The sequence below is a fragment of the Lathyrus oleraceus genome, chromosome 2, assembly GCF_024323335.1.
Source record: "Lathyrus oleraceus cultivar Zhongwan6 chromosome 2, CAAS_Psat_ZW6_1.0, whole genome shotgun sequence".
Lineage (NCBI taxonomy): Eukaryota > Viridiplantae > Streptophyta > Magnoliopsida > Fabales > Fabaceae > Lathyrus > Lathyrus oleraceus.
Window position 1 is genome coordinate 444,026,043 of NC_066580.1, and position 15,288 is coordinate 444,041,330.

At 35.2% G+C, this 15,288-nt stretch overlaps 1 protein-coding gene across 1 annotated transcript; it reads right to left on the reverse strand.

Annotated features, from left to right (window-relative positions):
* Positions 1-11,618: 11,618 nt before the first annotated feature.
* Positions 11,619-14,661, reverse strand: LOC127120181 (uncharacterized). The gene is made up of 3 exons (XM_051050590.1): positions 14,282-14,661; positions 13,990-14,192; positions 11,619-12,042 (listed from the first exon to the last, which is right to left on the reverse strand). The coding sequence occupies exons 1-3, from the start codon at positions 14,463-14,465 to the stop codon at positions 11,806-11,808; spliced, it is 624 nt and encodes a 207-aa protein (XP_050906547.1). The 5' UTR covers positions 14,466-14,661; the 3' UTR covers positions 11,619-11,805.
* Positions 14,662-15,288: the final 627 nt, after the last annotated feature.

A 15,288-nucleotide genomic window follows, 5' to 3' on the forward strand; every position in this document is an offset into this window, starting at 1 on the left:
CGATAGATGAACCACTATAAATCTGGCGTACACTTCTCTCTCTCTCTCTCTCTCTCTCTCTCTCTCTATATATATATATATATATATATATATATATATATATATATATATATATTAATTTCATAGAAATCGCATGTTAGGTTGTTTCATCACTTTCGTAGAATTGCATGCAAGTTTTTTCCTTGGTAGCAATTTCTTGGTTAAGTGTTGGTTTTGTTAGAATCTACACTTTTGATTTGTCTTATTTTTTATTAAGCCTGAAAACTATTGTTGAAATTATGTTCCTCAAAGGATATATTTCAAACACGATGCTCTAACAACGGATGCAATAAGGTACACCATAAACAATGCACTAACTTGTAATAGATGATGGAGCAGAAAAGCAATAAAGAACACAATCAAATTGTTTACCCAATTCGGTGAAACTACACCTATGCATGGGGGATTGAGTCCACAACCTAAGAAAGGAAATTCACTATTAGTAGCTTAGTTAATTTAGACTTACAACCAACAACAAACCCTATGTTGTTCAATGCCTCTTCCTAACACTATCCAATAACTTTATATTTAGAGCATCCCCCTAAATATGAGAACCTACTCACTTTCTTCTCTGCCACAATCCTAGTGATAGGGACTAACAACCATTAAACCCTAGTGATCAACTCAATTTTTACAGGATAAAGAATGTTGAAAGTTACAACTCAACTAGACAAACCTTATATGCCGAGTTACTGAAACATAGAGGTGTACATAAACAATATTGATTACAAATCAACTAGACAAACCTTTTATGTCAAGTTACTGAAACATATAGGTGTACATAAAGATTCAATAGTAATCCTATTATGGAATTAGCGTGAATACACGACACAAAACCTATAGAATCTAAGATCTTCAATGGGAGTGCTTTCTTTCCAATGTAGGTTTGAGCTCCTTATAGAAATGTAACTCTAGACTTTTCTCCTTGGATAATATCTTTGAATTCGTCCAGAACTAATGCAGAATTTGTTGGATATTTGATTTTCTCCTTGAAAATATCCAACAAGATATGATTTGTTTCTAATTCTAATTCAAAATTAAATCTTCATTTAAATCTAAATTAAAATCCATCCAGCTATTAAACAAATAATCTAATCATATTGTTAGTCAATAACCATAAAATCTTTAACACTTATTCTGCATAACACACTTCAAAACATAACATTTGGTGCCTGTTGTACAAGGCTCAGATGTCGTTCAAACATGATAGAGCATCGCGCCCAACACATGTCCTTTTTGCAGCTTCATACAACTTTAGCAAACTAGACCAATCTTGAACACTTCTCCATGTTATTGTTTTGCTAAAATACAGTCAATCCAAAGGGTCAATCCAATAGGAACAACAATCTCCCCCTTTGTAAAATTTTGGAAAAACAAGTCTTTAAGATACATAGCCTTTCTTCCAAAAGAACAAGTGACAGCCAATAGAAGTACTGGATCTTCATATCATTTCAGCAACAACTTCCATGTATCATAATTAGCAGCAATAGCAAGAAAAGTCATAAGCATCAACATTCAGATGCTTTCGCATAGTTCATTCAATTTTCTCCAAACCAAATAGACAATCATGCAATCATTCACAGACTTAGCCATGCATGAATCTAGTATCTCATAATTAGCAACATACAATCCTACTAACTAACAGATATCATCATGCAATCATTTACATACTTAGTCATGCACACAAAAACCAGTTAGTAGTTGATATCATTTAATACTACTAACAAAGATAGATTTTTTTAATAGATATAGGGACCATGACCACATTTCCTTCCCGATTCTCCAACATGGAGCACAACATTAGCACTTTCCCATATGGGGTTATTACTAAACAATCACTTGTTGCCTAAGCAACACCACTACTCCCCTTTTTTATATAATTTGGCAAAGGATTAGATCTTTAAATAGAAGTTAGTCATGCATATGTTAGTATGTTAGCACATATGCAACCATACAATCATGAGAAAACTACTAGAATAGATGCACAATCAATAGATTTTTCAAAAGATTAAAAAATATCAAGAGGCTAAAAAGCTATTTAAAAACTAAAATAGATGCTTGTCCCATTGATTACAGACACTTTTACTTCCAAAGAATTAGTCTTTAGAGCTTCCTTCTTCTTCTTCTCTGCCTGAAGACTCTACTTCTTCACTTCCAGATACTCTGTCATTTTCATTTTTCTCTTTATCTGATTCCTCTTCCTTTGTCAGTTTACTAAGAAGTGCCTCCACCTTTTTCTTCTTAAGAGTATAGAGATTGATGGTGTCCTAAAGATCCTTTGATAACTCTTCTAGCTCCAGAATCATTTATTTTCTTGAAGTCTTGGACAATGGAGAAGAGTTCTCATAAGCAGCATGTCTCAGGTTCCTTGGTAACATAATGTCTAGGACATGAGTCTCAATGAATAATTTCTTATCAAAGGTCAGTGGACCATCCCTTTTGAAAGGAATTTCTTAAGGATGGATTATTTTAGGATGTTGACTCAAGATAATGCATGTCAGTAATCTAGGGAAGACAACAGGAAACATCACTGCATATGACCCAGCATGCTTCAATGTCTATTCAAAAACATATTCTCTAACATTCAACTTAGTTTTGGTTCCTATTTGGTATATCAGACTGGGAAAGGTTGTGGTGATGTTGGAAATGTGGTTAGTTGGTGCCCAATTAGCTGCACAAATCCTGTTCAACATAGCATATTTAGCGCTTAACTTCTTACTAGTTAACAGTCCTTGTTTGGGCCAAATTTGTTCTTGGCCTCCAGTTATTTCTTTGGATACTTTTTCAAGGGATACCTTTTCAGTTCCGGTAGATGAGTTTCTCTTTATAAATTCATTAATGATGTCAGGAGAGAACTTGACACACTTCCCCCCTTACATAAACCTTCCAAAACTCCTCACTCCCTTCACTATTGCATTCACAGGATAAGTTAGCTATAAACTCCCTGACAAGTTTTTCAAAGCAGGGACTAACTTCAGCAACAATGTTCCATAAGCCAACAACTTTTATTAGATTTACTAATTCCTTGCATTCTTGGGCATATTCTTCTAGTTCTCTCTCATATTCCATCCTTCTTTGGACAACATACTTCTATCTCTCAACACTAGATTTAGAGCGGAAAGACACATTATCAAGAGGAGCAGCAATAACATTTGTGGTCGGTCACCATTTTCACTATGTTTTCGTTGCTTACCCGATAAGAAACCAAGGATATTGAGACACTGCGTACGCATTATGGTACCTTTAAAGTTAATTTTCATTCTCGTAAGTTATTTAAGCAATTTTATTAATTGTCAGTTTTATTTTGTGTTTTCGTGATTTTATGCTTTGGTTGTCGTGTTTATGCCCTCCAGGTCCACGGAGAAGATCCAATGGGTTCAATGTGAGAAAGTGGAAAGTTCCGGCATACGAACAAAGATTTCCTAGTTCAGTATGCCTGACACGGTCACCCGTGTCACCTGACATGGGCCGTGTCAAGAGGAAGTCCAAGAGAGAACAAGTAATGCCCAAAACAGTGGCCTGACACGGTCGCCCGTCTCAGCTCACACGACCCGTGTCATCCTGACACTGCTATATCAGCCTGACACTGCCAGTGTCAGCCCAAAACGCTAATTTTCCAGTTTTCGGACTTTTACATTGAGCTTAAGCTGCAGGGATGTTTTAGAGATTTCCACCTTCTGCCAAGGTATTTTCACTATATTAGGAGAGTTTCTACAATAAAAATGGGGGATCTTGGAACGAGGCGAATACAAGATTGTCAGATGATCAAGGATTACAGAGATCAAGGAATTTGGAGAGCGGAAGATTTTCATGAGCAGAAGTGATTGAAGATCCAAGTCATCCAATTACTTGTAATGTGTATTTTTATTCTTGAATTTTTTGTGAACAATATGAGTATCTAAACCCCCCAATGCTATGGGGTGTCCCTGATTTAGAATTGTAATTACTTTGAGTGTACGCTTGTATTTATAATATTATTCTTACGGTAACCTTTTGATGTGTTTAATGTTTTCTCTTTCGGACCAATCGACATTGTTTTATGGTTATCAATTAGGCTGGACCGCCATTGGTAAGGTTTTCATGAGGTTACTCTACAGTAGATATCACCTAGGACTAGGGATACCTTGTGTGAATCAGAGCATTCTTGATATAATAAAGGTTAACTTCACCCCAATTGCCTATGGACATAGAAATTAGGGTAGAATGATTAAAGGCTTTCTCACCAAGTACTTGGGAGAAAATAGCCTTGAGAACTGGTAGTAATTGATATTTGTTGATGCAATAGTGACTCAGAGTAGTTACAAGGATAAATCATACACCTTCCCTGGCATTGTTCCTCATACCTTGCAAACCCTTATTTTTTATTATTATTTCCATTTGCCTTTATTTTTATAATTTTGAATTTAAAAACCCCAATTATAATTTTTGTTTAATTGAATGATAAAAATTGAACTCAATATTAACTTGCAGTTCTTGAGATCGACATTCGGGGAATTTCCCCTTTATTACTATAACAGGAAAAATAGTACACTTGCTATTTTTTCGATCAAGTTTTTGGCGCCGTTGTCGGGTCCTGCTAAAATATCGAGTTTAATTTTAAGTTCAATTAAAATTTTGTTGCTCTGCAATAAAATTATTTTTCTGTCATTTATATATTTTCATTCACTAATCTGTGTATGCGAGGAGAGCCCTCAGCAGAATTTTTTTTTGATGCAGAAATCGAGAGAACCCTTCTCCGGAGACGCAAAAACGCTATATTGGATTCCAAAGAAGAAGTTCCCTCTGATCACTCAGTTTCAGAAAAAGAAATTATGGCTGAAATCCCTCCATAACAAGGGAAAATGAGCAGTTGAGTCATGCGACGTCAAATGAAGCGCTTCGTGGGAGGCAACAAACGCGTTTTTATTTCTAATTATTGTTGTGTTTGTTTGTTATTTTAGGTTTACACAGTGCTTTGCATAAAAGGGCGAAGGTACACACATGGAAAAAGTTAGAAAAATGAGCAGAACAGCAACCTGACACGACCCGTGTCAGGCTTGCGGATTTGAAATTTGTTTGGAAAATTTGAATTTCGTGTGGGCATGTCGCACTTCCCGCCTCAGCCCCCTCAGTAGGGCATTGTGAGTCACCATCCTTCTATCTTGTTCAAAAACATTGAGGCCAATGTTTAGTTCAAGTGTGGGGGAGGTTTTACTATGCTTTTTGCTTTTATTTTTGTTGATTATTTCCCAATTTTTAATTTTTACCGATTTACATTTGGTTTATTTTTACTATCAGGTATCATGTGCTGCATGTATTTCAGGGTCTTAGTGTACTGTTGGATTAGGTGATGATCATGAATGGTAGTGGATGAAAGGATCACTCCCTTTACGATTTCTTGTTGTGAAGGATCTTCTCAGAAAGTCGATACTGCTGAAGAAAAGATCGGACGCAACTTCTAAAGCTCAACTAACATAGGTTCCCTGTGCATTCTAAGTTGAGTAAGAAGCCGCACCATACTAGAAGTACTGTGGATGCTGTCAAGTTTTACCTAACATGGTGAGTGCATAAAAAGCCAAACACATTTGTTATCATGAGCGATATTCAAGTATGTCTTTATCACTCTGACTTTGCGTAGGTTCTCTAGGAATTTCACTACATGTATACATACACTGAGACACGTTATTTGATTATAGCCATGAGCCTTTATAGCCATCCCGTTAATGTTATCTCTTGTTAACCCCATTTGAACTTGTATCCTTTGTTTGTCTAACCACATAAATGTAACATGCAGCCCAAAACACTTCCTTACCCTATTCGGAGTCAATGTGATATCATTAAGTTGTGTTAAATTCTAAGTTTGGGGTAAACCCCATAAGTATGAAAAACCAAGGTGAGTACAAAAAAAACGACCATAAAAAAATTTGAGAAAATGAAATGTAGTTGATGGTTCGAAAGAAGCACTCACCGAAAGAAGAGCACTGAGTTGAAAAAAAAAGAGAATATCAAAGAAAAACTGAGCAATTGAAAAAGAAAAGAATAAAATATAGTGAAAATAATATTAACATTGGCTCTGAACCCATAACCACTTGTTTTCCTTTTTGTTTGTATTTACCACACCATAACCCAAGCCTCGCTACAACCCGAAAGACCTCAAAAAGTGTGTGTGTTGTGTGTAGTTGATATGAAAGGAGAAACTATTCAAACTTATGAGTTGATATTGCATATTCTGAATTGAGAGTGAAAACACTTTAACCCCGAGAGACTTGGTGAGAGTTTGATGTAAGCTGACAAGTGAAGCGGTACCTCGATGGGGAAGTGCGACAGAAAACTAATTAGGAAAAGCAGGAACTATACAAGAGAGAGTGAAGGCGTTGGTGAAAGATCTCAGCAGTATCATGGTAAGAATAAATTTTTTAGGAAGTGACACTTTGTCGTATAGGACATTACTTGAGGACAAGCAATGAACTAAGTTTGGGGTTGTGATCGGTCACCATTTTCACTATGTTTTCGTTGCTTATCCGACAAGAAACCAAGGATATTGAGACACTGTGTACACATTATGGTACCTTTAAAGTTAATTTTCATTCTCGTAAGTTATTTAAGCAATTTTATTAATTGTCAATTTTATTTTGTGTTTTCACGATTTTATGATTTGGTTGTCGTATTTATGCCCTCCAAGTCCACGGAGAAGATCCAATGGGTTCAATGTGAGAAAGTGGAAAGTTCAAGCATGCGAACAAAGAAGATTTCCTAGTTCAGTAGGCCTGACACGGCCACCCGTGTCACCTGACATGGGCCGTTTCAGGAGGAAGTCCAACAAAGAATAAGTAATTCCCAAAATAGTAGCCTGACACGGCCGCCCGTGTCAGCTGACACGGCCAGTGACAGCCCAAAACGCTAAATTTCCAATTTTCGGGCTTTTTCATCGGGCTTAAGCTGCAGAGATGTTTTGGAGATTTCCACCTTCTGCCAAGGGATTTTCACTATATTAGGAGAGTTTCTACAATAGAAAAGGGGGATCTTAGAACGAGGCGAACACAGAATTGTCAAACAATCAAGGAATTTGGAGAGCGGAAGATTTTCATGAGCGGAAGCGATTGAAGATCCAAGTCATCCAATTATTTATAATGTGTATTTTTATTCTTGAATTTGTTGTGAACAATATGAGTAGCTAAACCCCCCAATGCTAGGGGTGTCCCTGATTTAGAATTGTAATGACTTTGAGTTTACGATTGCATTTATAATATTATTCTTACGGTAACTTTTTGATGTGTTTAATGTTTTCTCTTTCGGGCCAATCGAGATTGTTTTATGGTTATCAATTAGGCGGGACCGTCATTGGTAAGATTTTCATAAGGTTACTCTGCAGTAGATATCACCTAGGACTAGGGATACCCTGTGTGAATCAGAGCATTCTTGATATAATAAAGTTTAACTTCACCCCAATTGCCTGTGGACATAGAAATTAGGGTAGAATGATTAAAGGTTTTCTCACCAAGGACTTGGGAGAAAATACCCTTGAGAACTGATAGTAATTGATATTTGTTGATGCAATAGTGACTCAGAGTTGTTACAGGGATAAATCCTACACCTTCCCTGGCATTGTTCCTCATACCTTGCAAAACCTTATTTTTTATTATTACTTTCATTTGACTTCATTTTATAATTTTGAATTTAAAAACCCCAATTATAATTTTTGTTTAATTGAACGATAAAAATTGAACTCAATATTAATTTCCAGTCCTTGAGATCGACATTCGGGGAATTTCCCCTTTATTACTATAACAGGCAAAATAGTACACTTGCTATTTTTCCGATCAAATTTTTATTGTAAGAATTTTCTTCCCTCCATCCTTTTTCTTTACAGAAGTTATGATGTCTTGGACATCAGCTTGAGCATCTGTCTCAAAATCACTTGTCACAATAAGCTTCCTCTTTCTAAATCTTCTTTCGATGTTCCTTTCCATTTGATCATTTTGATTCATCACTTTAAATTTCTCCTTTTGAGGACTCACTTTATGATGCTTGCATAAGGCTTTGTTAATCATAGATTTGGTGTTTATAGTAGACTCTTTAATTCCCTTATTTTTCTTAATTCCTTCCATGATGTTAACAAGAGAAGTGTCATCATCCTCATTGTTTCCTTCTTCAATATTAATCACATCTTTATGATCCATGTCAGTTACCTTACTCTTATTTTCTTGGAGCTTTTTCCTCTTCATTTGAGGTTCGTCCTCATTTAATGAGTCCATAGCTATATCATTTCCATCCAAATAGTCGTTCAAATATTTGTAAAGAACTAGTACATCCACTGGGGTTGGTGTGGATTTTAAGAGAGGTTCACCTAGCTCACCATATGTTTTACCATAGGGTCTAACATTTTCATCATCATCATTAGCGGTGTATGCTTCAATGTCTCTCATGACTGATTCAAGGTCATGATAAGAGTTCTTATATACAGAAGACCTAACCTTTTTATATGTTCTTCCCTTTTTTACTCCAATACGTTTGACCTTATTCCTTGGAAATTCCATTATAACAGCCATTTGGAGAGGATTGGCTTCTAGCACATCTTGATCAGAAACTCTAGTTTTGATGAGGATCATATTCCTTCCATCCTATTGACCTTTGGATGCTGACTCATTGTGTATAGTGATTGATGATAAAGGACTTGAGAGAGATGATTGAGGTGCGAAGCACAATTGAGATTATAAAACTTTCGTAGATGTGAGGGACATGATAGTTTTTGAAAACTGAGAAATGTGCGCCTAATTTCTGAAAGGGTAATTTTTTGAGGAGATGGAAGTGTTCCTTTTGCATTCAATATAAAAAATAACTTTTCACTCACGTAAGTGACCCAAGTTCCCTTCATCCTTTTAACTTTTAATCTTCTTTGAAGATTATTTACACTCACTTGTGTTTGACTTTCTTGACACTCAAGTAAGTGGCTACATGAGTCAATACCCTTTCTTTCCTTTTTAGAGGCCACATTTTAAACATGATGATCTAGCATTGCATCACACGTGCTTCCTTTGGTGAGCTTGTCATTATCTTCCTTGTAGAATGTATTGAGAGTTGACTTAGGTGCCCATATATAGCAGTTTTCCATTATTCTCAATCCTTTGAACAACTCTTAATGATCTTTGCTTGGTACAACACATTCATCCTTGTTAAATATCACTTCACATCCCTGATCACTTAGTTGACTAATGGTTATAAGACTGGCGGATAAGTCTTCTACAAGCCTCTACTTTTTGGATGGTTGTACCATCTTCATAGGTAATCATTGGATGTTTTCATCCCTTGATCATAACTTTCCATGCTTTGTTTCTTAAGGAATTGAGGAAAACCACCATCATCACCTTCCAATAACCATAGTTTGTGCCATCAAAAACAGGTGGTCTGTTGACTGATCCTCCATCTTTAATTGTCTCCATTTGAGTAAAATTTATCTTCCCTGGAGCTCACCCAACATGCTAGGGTGTCTGCTCTGATACCAATTGAAATTATGTTCCTCCGGGGAAAGATGTCGAACACGATGCTCCAACAACGGTGAGACAAGATACAATAGAAACAATACACTAAATAATACTAGATAATGGAGCCGAAAAGCAATAAAGAACACAATCAAATTGTTTACATAGTTCGGTGAAACTACACCTACGTCTGGGGGGATGAGTTCACAACCCAAGAAAGAAAATTCACTATTAGTAATTTAGTAAATTTATACTTACAAGCAACAACAAACCATATATTATTCAATGTCTCTTCCTAACATTATCCAATGACTTTCTATTTAGAGTCTCCCTCTAAATATGAGAACCTACTCACTTTCTTCTCTGCCACAATCTCAGTGACAGGGGTAAACAACCACTAAACCCTAGTGATCAACTTCAATCTTCACAGGATAGAGAATTTTGAAAGTTACAACTCAACTAGACAAACCTTCCATGTCAAGTTACTGAAACATAGAGGTGTACATAAACAATTTTGGTTACAACTCAATTAGACAAACCTTCTATGTCAAATCATTGAAACATATAGGTGTACATAAAGATTCAACACTAATCCTATTAAGGCATTAGCGTGAATACATGGCACAAAACCTAGACACTCTAAGATCTTCAATGGGAATGTTTGATTTCCAATGTAGGTTTGATCTCCTTATATAACAATGTAACTCTGGGCTTTTCTCCTTGGATAATATCTTTGAGTTCGTCCAAAATAAATGTAGAATATGTTGAATATTTGATTGCTCCTTGAATATCTCCAATAATATATAATTTGTTTTTAATTCAAATTCAAATTTAATCTTTATTTAAATTCGAATTAAACTCCATCCAATTGTCAAATAAATCATCTAATCATATTGTTAAATTAATAACGATAAAATCTTTAACAAATCTTCTACATAATACACTTCAAAATGCAGCATTCTAGCGTCTGTTGCAAAAGGCCCAAATGTCGTATCAATATGCTTGAGCATAGCGCCTAACATGTGTCCTTTATGCAACTTCATACATATTTCAAATTAGACCAATCTTGAACACTTGGACACTTCTCCAAGTTATTATTTTGTTAAAATGAAGTCAATCCAAAGGGGTAATCCAATAGGAACAACAGTGGTGTTAGAATCCATATCGTATTGAACTTTACAAATACACGTCTTGTATTAATTTGATATCAATTCAATACTTTGCTCGATTGTTCAATTCTGGTTAATTGTTGATTCGATCTTTATCATATTGTGTATTGATTGAGATGTTTCATGTATATATCGTTCGATAAGCATAATCATTTTATACGCGTTTTGATTTTGTCGCGCAAATAAATTTTTCGTTTTCAAACTCTGATAAGTCTTTCAAAACTATTTTTTAAATTGATCATTTTAATTGGAAAATCTATTCACCCCTGTAGACCATTGCATTATTGTATTCTCATTCAGTGGGTTTTTATAGTGAGATCCAATGGGTTCCTTCAAAGGAGATGAAAAAATGATATCTTTGTTTTTTATTATTATTATTTCAGTCTAAAATTTAAAATTACCGTTTCCATAGTCTAAAATTTTGATATCTTTTTTTATTTTTTTGCAAATGAAACTTGACATCTATAATCACTAGATTAAGCAACATTCATCTTTCTTATAGGCTGAGAGAGGATGAGAGTTTAGAGTTTATCTTAGTATGTATTCAATTAATTTATGCACCTTTGTATGAAGCTTACAAAATCATTTTTTTTGAAAAAGTATGGTTAAACTTCTTCTCCTCATAATATTGTGTGCTTACTGCTTAGCATATGCATTACTCACAATTCTAACCTTTAATGCTTCTTAATCCTTACAAATAAATGTTTAAAGTGAAAACAGCATACATTTCAATTGATGTCATCTATAATCACTAGATTTAAAGCAACATCCATGCCTTCTACCAGTTGAGAGAGGATGAAGATCTCATCCAAGTATGCATTCATTTAACACTTCCTGTCCTAACATACATACATGCCTTCAATCGGCTGAGAATGGATGATAAGTTTATTTAATATGTAATCAGTTGAAGGAAGGATGCTATACAATGTATTAAAAGGTATAAGGAAGAAAATGATGCAACGTTTTCCAAAATCATTTGCTCAGCTTATATGTTTTCTTATAAGCCTCATAGAATGGGATTCATTTAAATAAGTAAACAAAAAGTCCGCATATAACACAATTACACATCTCAACAAGCACAGCAAAACAGGGGAGATTACACATCCTTAAAAATTAATTAATGATATAAAGGTTTTCATCTAATTCTTTCTACCCTTAGTTTTCTTCTTGGAGACAACAACCCATCCATCCTCTGCTGCTTCACCTGCAGCCTCTGGCTGAGGCACATTAACTGTTTTGTCCACATTATCTGTTTTGTCCGTGAAATTCAAGTTAGGTTCAGATTTTTGAATGTCCATATCCATGTTTGCTGAATTATCATCTTCAATGATGTCTTCGTCAGAATCATCATCTTCGTCTTCATCACCATTCACAACCTAGCGCAACATGAAAATGTTCAATATCAGTTCAAGAAACGTATACAAGTGTTACTCATGACGTCTAAAATCAAGGAGAAATATGTATACATTAACCAAACATGATAAATAAATATAAATATAGCAGATTAACAATTAATATCGTTTAGTCCCGTGTAAAGAAATTAACATCAAAGTTGTTCACAAGAAAATCAAGGACCAATTATTTTCCTGCAAGCTGGGCTGGCTGCATAGAACAACCTTAGTTAAATTTACACATTGTTTAGTAGATTTTTAATTTAGCACGGGTATTCTGAGTGCTTCTCTTGACATGATATACTAACACCCGAGTCTCATAAAACTTTAGATATTCGCTTAAGCAAGGGTGCAACACAACTCAAACTCAGATACACCATTAAGTTAATATCAATGAATAATAGAAAGCCTCTATAATTTTTGCAGTGAAGACTGAAGACATCTCTTTAGACTAAAATACTAAATAAAGCCGAACAACCAAATAAAATCATACTCTAAGATGGAAGAAGATGGCACAAATTATAAATAGATCATAAAATTAAATCCTTAATACATAATAAGTAACCTGATCAAAAATGCTCGATCCCAAGATCATGCAGTCCCTTGAGTTGATAATTCTTTTTAACAAGGTGCAAAAGAAGAATAAAATAATAAACTAAGATGGAATAGGATAGCACAAATTATAACAGATCATAAAATTTAATCCTTATATTAAGTAACCTAATCAACAAAGTTCAATCCCAGGATCGTGCAAAATCCCTAAAGTTGATAATTTCTTGTTATTAAGATGTGAAAGCAGTTTATGTTATTTCACAAATATCATGTAAAAAGGATTATAACTTTCAACAGATTCCTCAATACGACTTTCAAAAACCAGATTGGATCAAAAGTTAACAGCTCAGGTAACTATTTGACATAAAGCCTAAGCTTGGGAAAGTGTGTCAAAGATGCTAGAGGTGTTTGGCCAAAGGGGGGAAAAACAAGAAACGATTTATAAGCATGTCAGCCAGACGTGTAGCTCCAATTAAACACATATGAGAGGGAAATGAGAACCAACTCAATTCTTATGTTATAGAGTTTCCATTTTTTGTGATAATTGAGAACCATCTCAATTCACCACCCTCTTCCAATGGAAGTCTCATGCAAAATTCTAAGAAGATCAATTCATACTTTTCTTCAAAACCATCAATATTTCACCACACCAGCATCATTCCTAGCCTGACCATTCTCAGCATCAATACTACTAGTACTCACACAAGCATTAGTCCCCTTTATCTTCATCACTCTTCCCTCAAATTTACAATCACCTAAAAGCTCTCTTTCATGCTGCATGTTTTCCCTCTCCATCACAGTTCTTTACTATTCACAACCTTAAAGTTTCTCAAAGAATACCCTCCTCAATCTTCACCTTTCCTTTCACTCTCACTTTTTTCCTCATTGCAAAAGCATTCATAATTCAATCTTCGCAACTTTCATCCTATAATTACAAACCAATCCTTCACACATATTTCTACAACACTTTCTTCATTCTTTCCTTTAGTTTCTCTTGAGGGCTAGGAAACTCTTCGCCGAGTTTAACCCTTTTTCTGTCGGCTGCAGCTGTAGTTTTCTTCTGTGATCCTTGCGAATACACTCATGATATGCAGCATGGCATTGACGGTGTCTGGTATAGAAGGACAAGGAGGATACATGGCTATTCTGAGAGCGTGTATTCATCTAAAGGGGAAGACATCAATGGCTTTGTTCTTGGCATTACCTGTCAATGTAGGTTTGGCTGCCATTGAAGCCTTGTTTCAATTTGGGGTCGTGAGAGGGTATTATATCATAGAAATTGGAAAACTTCAATCAATCAAACACATAACGCGATAAATTTGACATTGCAAATCTAATAATAAAACAGTTCATGACCATTCCAAACGTGCCAAAATTTACCTGTTGCGCATGAGAATGAGGAGGTGGATTACGGCTAGCTTCCCGGAGACGCTCAACAGAACTAAAATCACCATCTAAGCATTCTTCATGCATAATCATTAGTTCTTCAGCTACCTCTTCAACGCTACCATCCTGAATCTCTAGATTGAAAGAAAGCATGCCTTCATCGATTAACGTTTCTAGGTCATCAATATAAAGCGGCTCTGGGAAAAAGTAACAAACGAAATACAGAATAAAATTCAAATTGAGATTGGGAAGGAAAAAAAAAGAATTAAGCAATTAGTGTTACTACCTTTGGATTGAGTGAACCAAGAAAGCAAATCGGCGGCGAATTGTTGAGCTTTGAGATGAGAGTCACGGCCACCCCACTCGTTTTCAACGGCGGTTCGGAGAGCTGACCAACGGCTCAAAATCAAACCAATCCCTTCGTTGAATACTTGGACTGACTGTCCTTGCAGTACTTTGGAACTCGACATCTCGTTCTCGTAGCGGGAAGATGGTGGTTTGGAGACTGTGGGAGTTAGGGTTTATGTATCTGGGTAGCTGTGTGATAGAGAGACGGAGGAGGGTTTGCACGAGAGAACGTTTTTTTGTGAAGGAAGAGTGAGAAGCACAAGTTTTGTTTAGGTCATGTGGTGATTTTTTGGATTTTCTTTTACGGGTCGATTTTCAATTGAACCGGTTTTGCTTCAATTTTTTTAATAGTTTGTTTTTTTTATTAATATAGTATATATTTTCTCTTAAAGTTGTCAAAATGGGTTCGGTCCATCGGATCGACCCATCAGTCTTTTATATTTTAGAGTGGTCGGATTGCAAAAACCTTAAAAAAAACACAACCCTATCTTTTGTGGTCCAGTCCATCATGCTTATGTTTTTCTTGGGTCGGGTCAGACCAGTCAAATGGGCTTCGGGTTGCCTCGTTAAAAATAAATTTATAAAATAATTTTAGTTAATTTTGGAGAAAAAAATATTGAACTAAGATATAAATGCATAATTAAGTTTTTATATGAAAAGAAAAGTTAAAGAGTATGCATGTATGTTTTCAAGATGATGTGATCAAAGAATTGATTGCGAAATTAAGATAAAGTTTAATAGGTATTGAAGATAACATTCAATTAATCTCTACTTTAATATAGATGTTATTGTGGTATTTATATATATGAATATTGATTTGATGAATATTTTAAATATCACTTAACTAAGTTTATGCTTATTTTATACTTATGTCATGTAGCTTTTGTCCATTGTAATTTTTTTATAAAATTAAAACTATAATATTGAAATATGGGTCGAGTTGGC

Bases quoted from the DNA above. Each gene is read 5' to 3' on its own strand.
- LOC127120181 (XM_051050590.1), bottom strand. From the start codon at position 14,465: ATGTCGAGTTCCAAAGTACTGCAAGGACAGTCAGTCCAAGTATTCAAC. The intron at 14,193-14,281 runs GTAGTAACACTA...ACTTTTTCCCAG, and splicing joins TTGGTTCACTCAATCCAAAG to AGCCGCTTTATATTGATGAC. The intron at 12,043-13,989 runs GTAAATTTTGGC...ATGTTGCGCTAG, and splicing joins CTCATTCTCATGCGCAACAG to GTTGTGAATGGTGATGAAGA.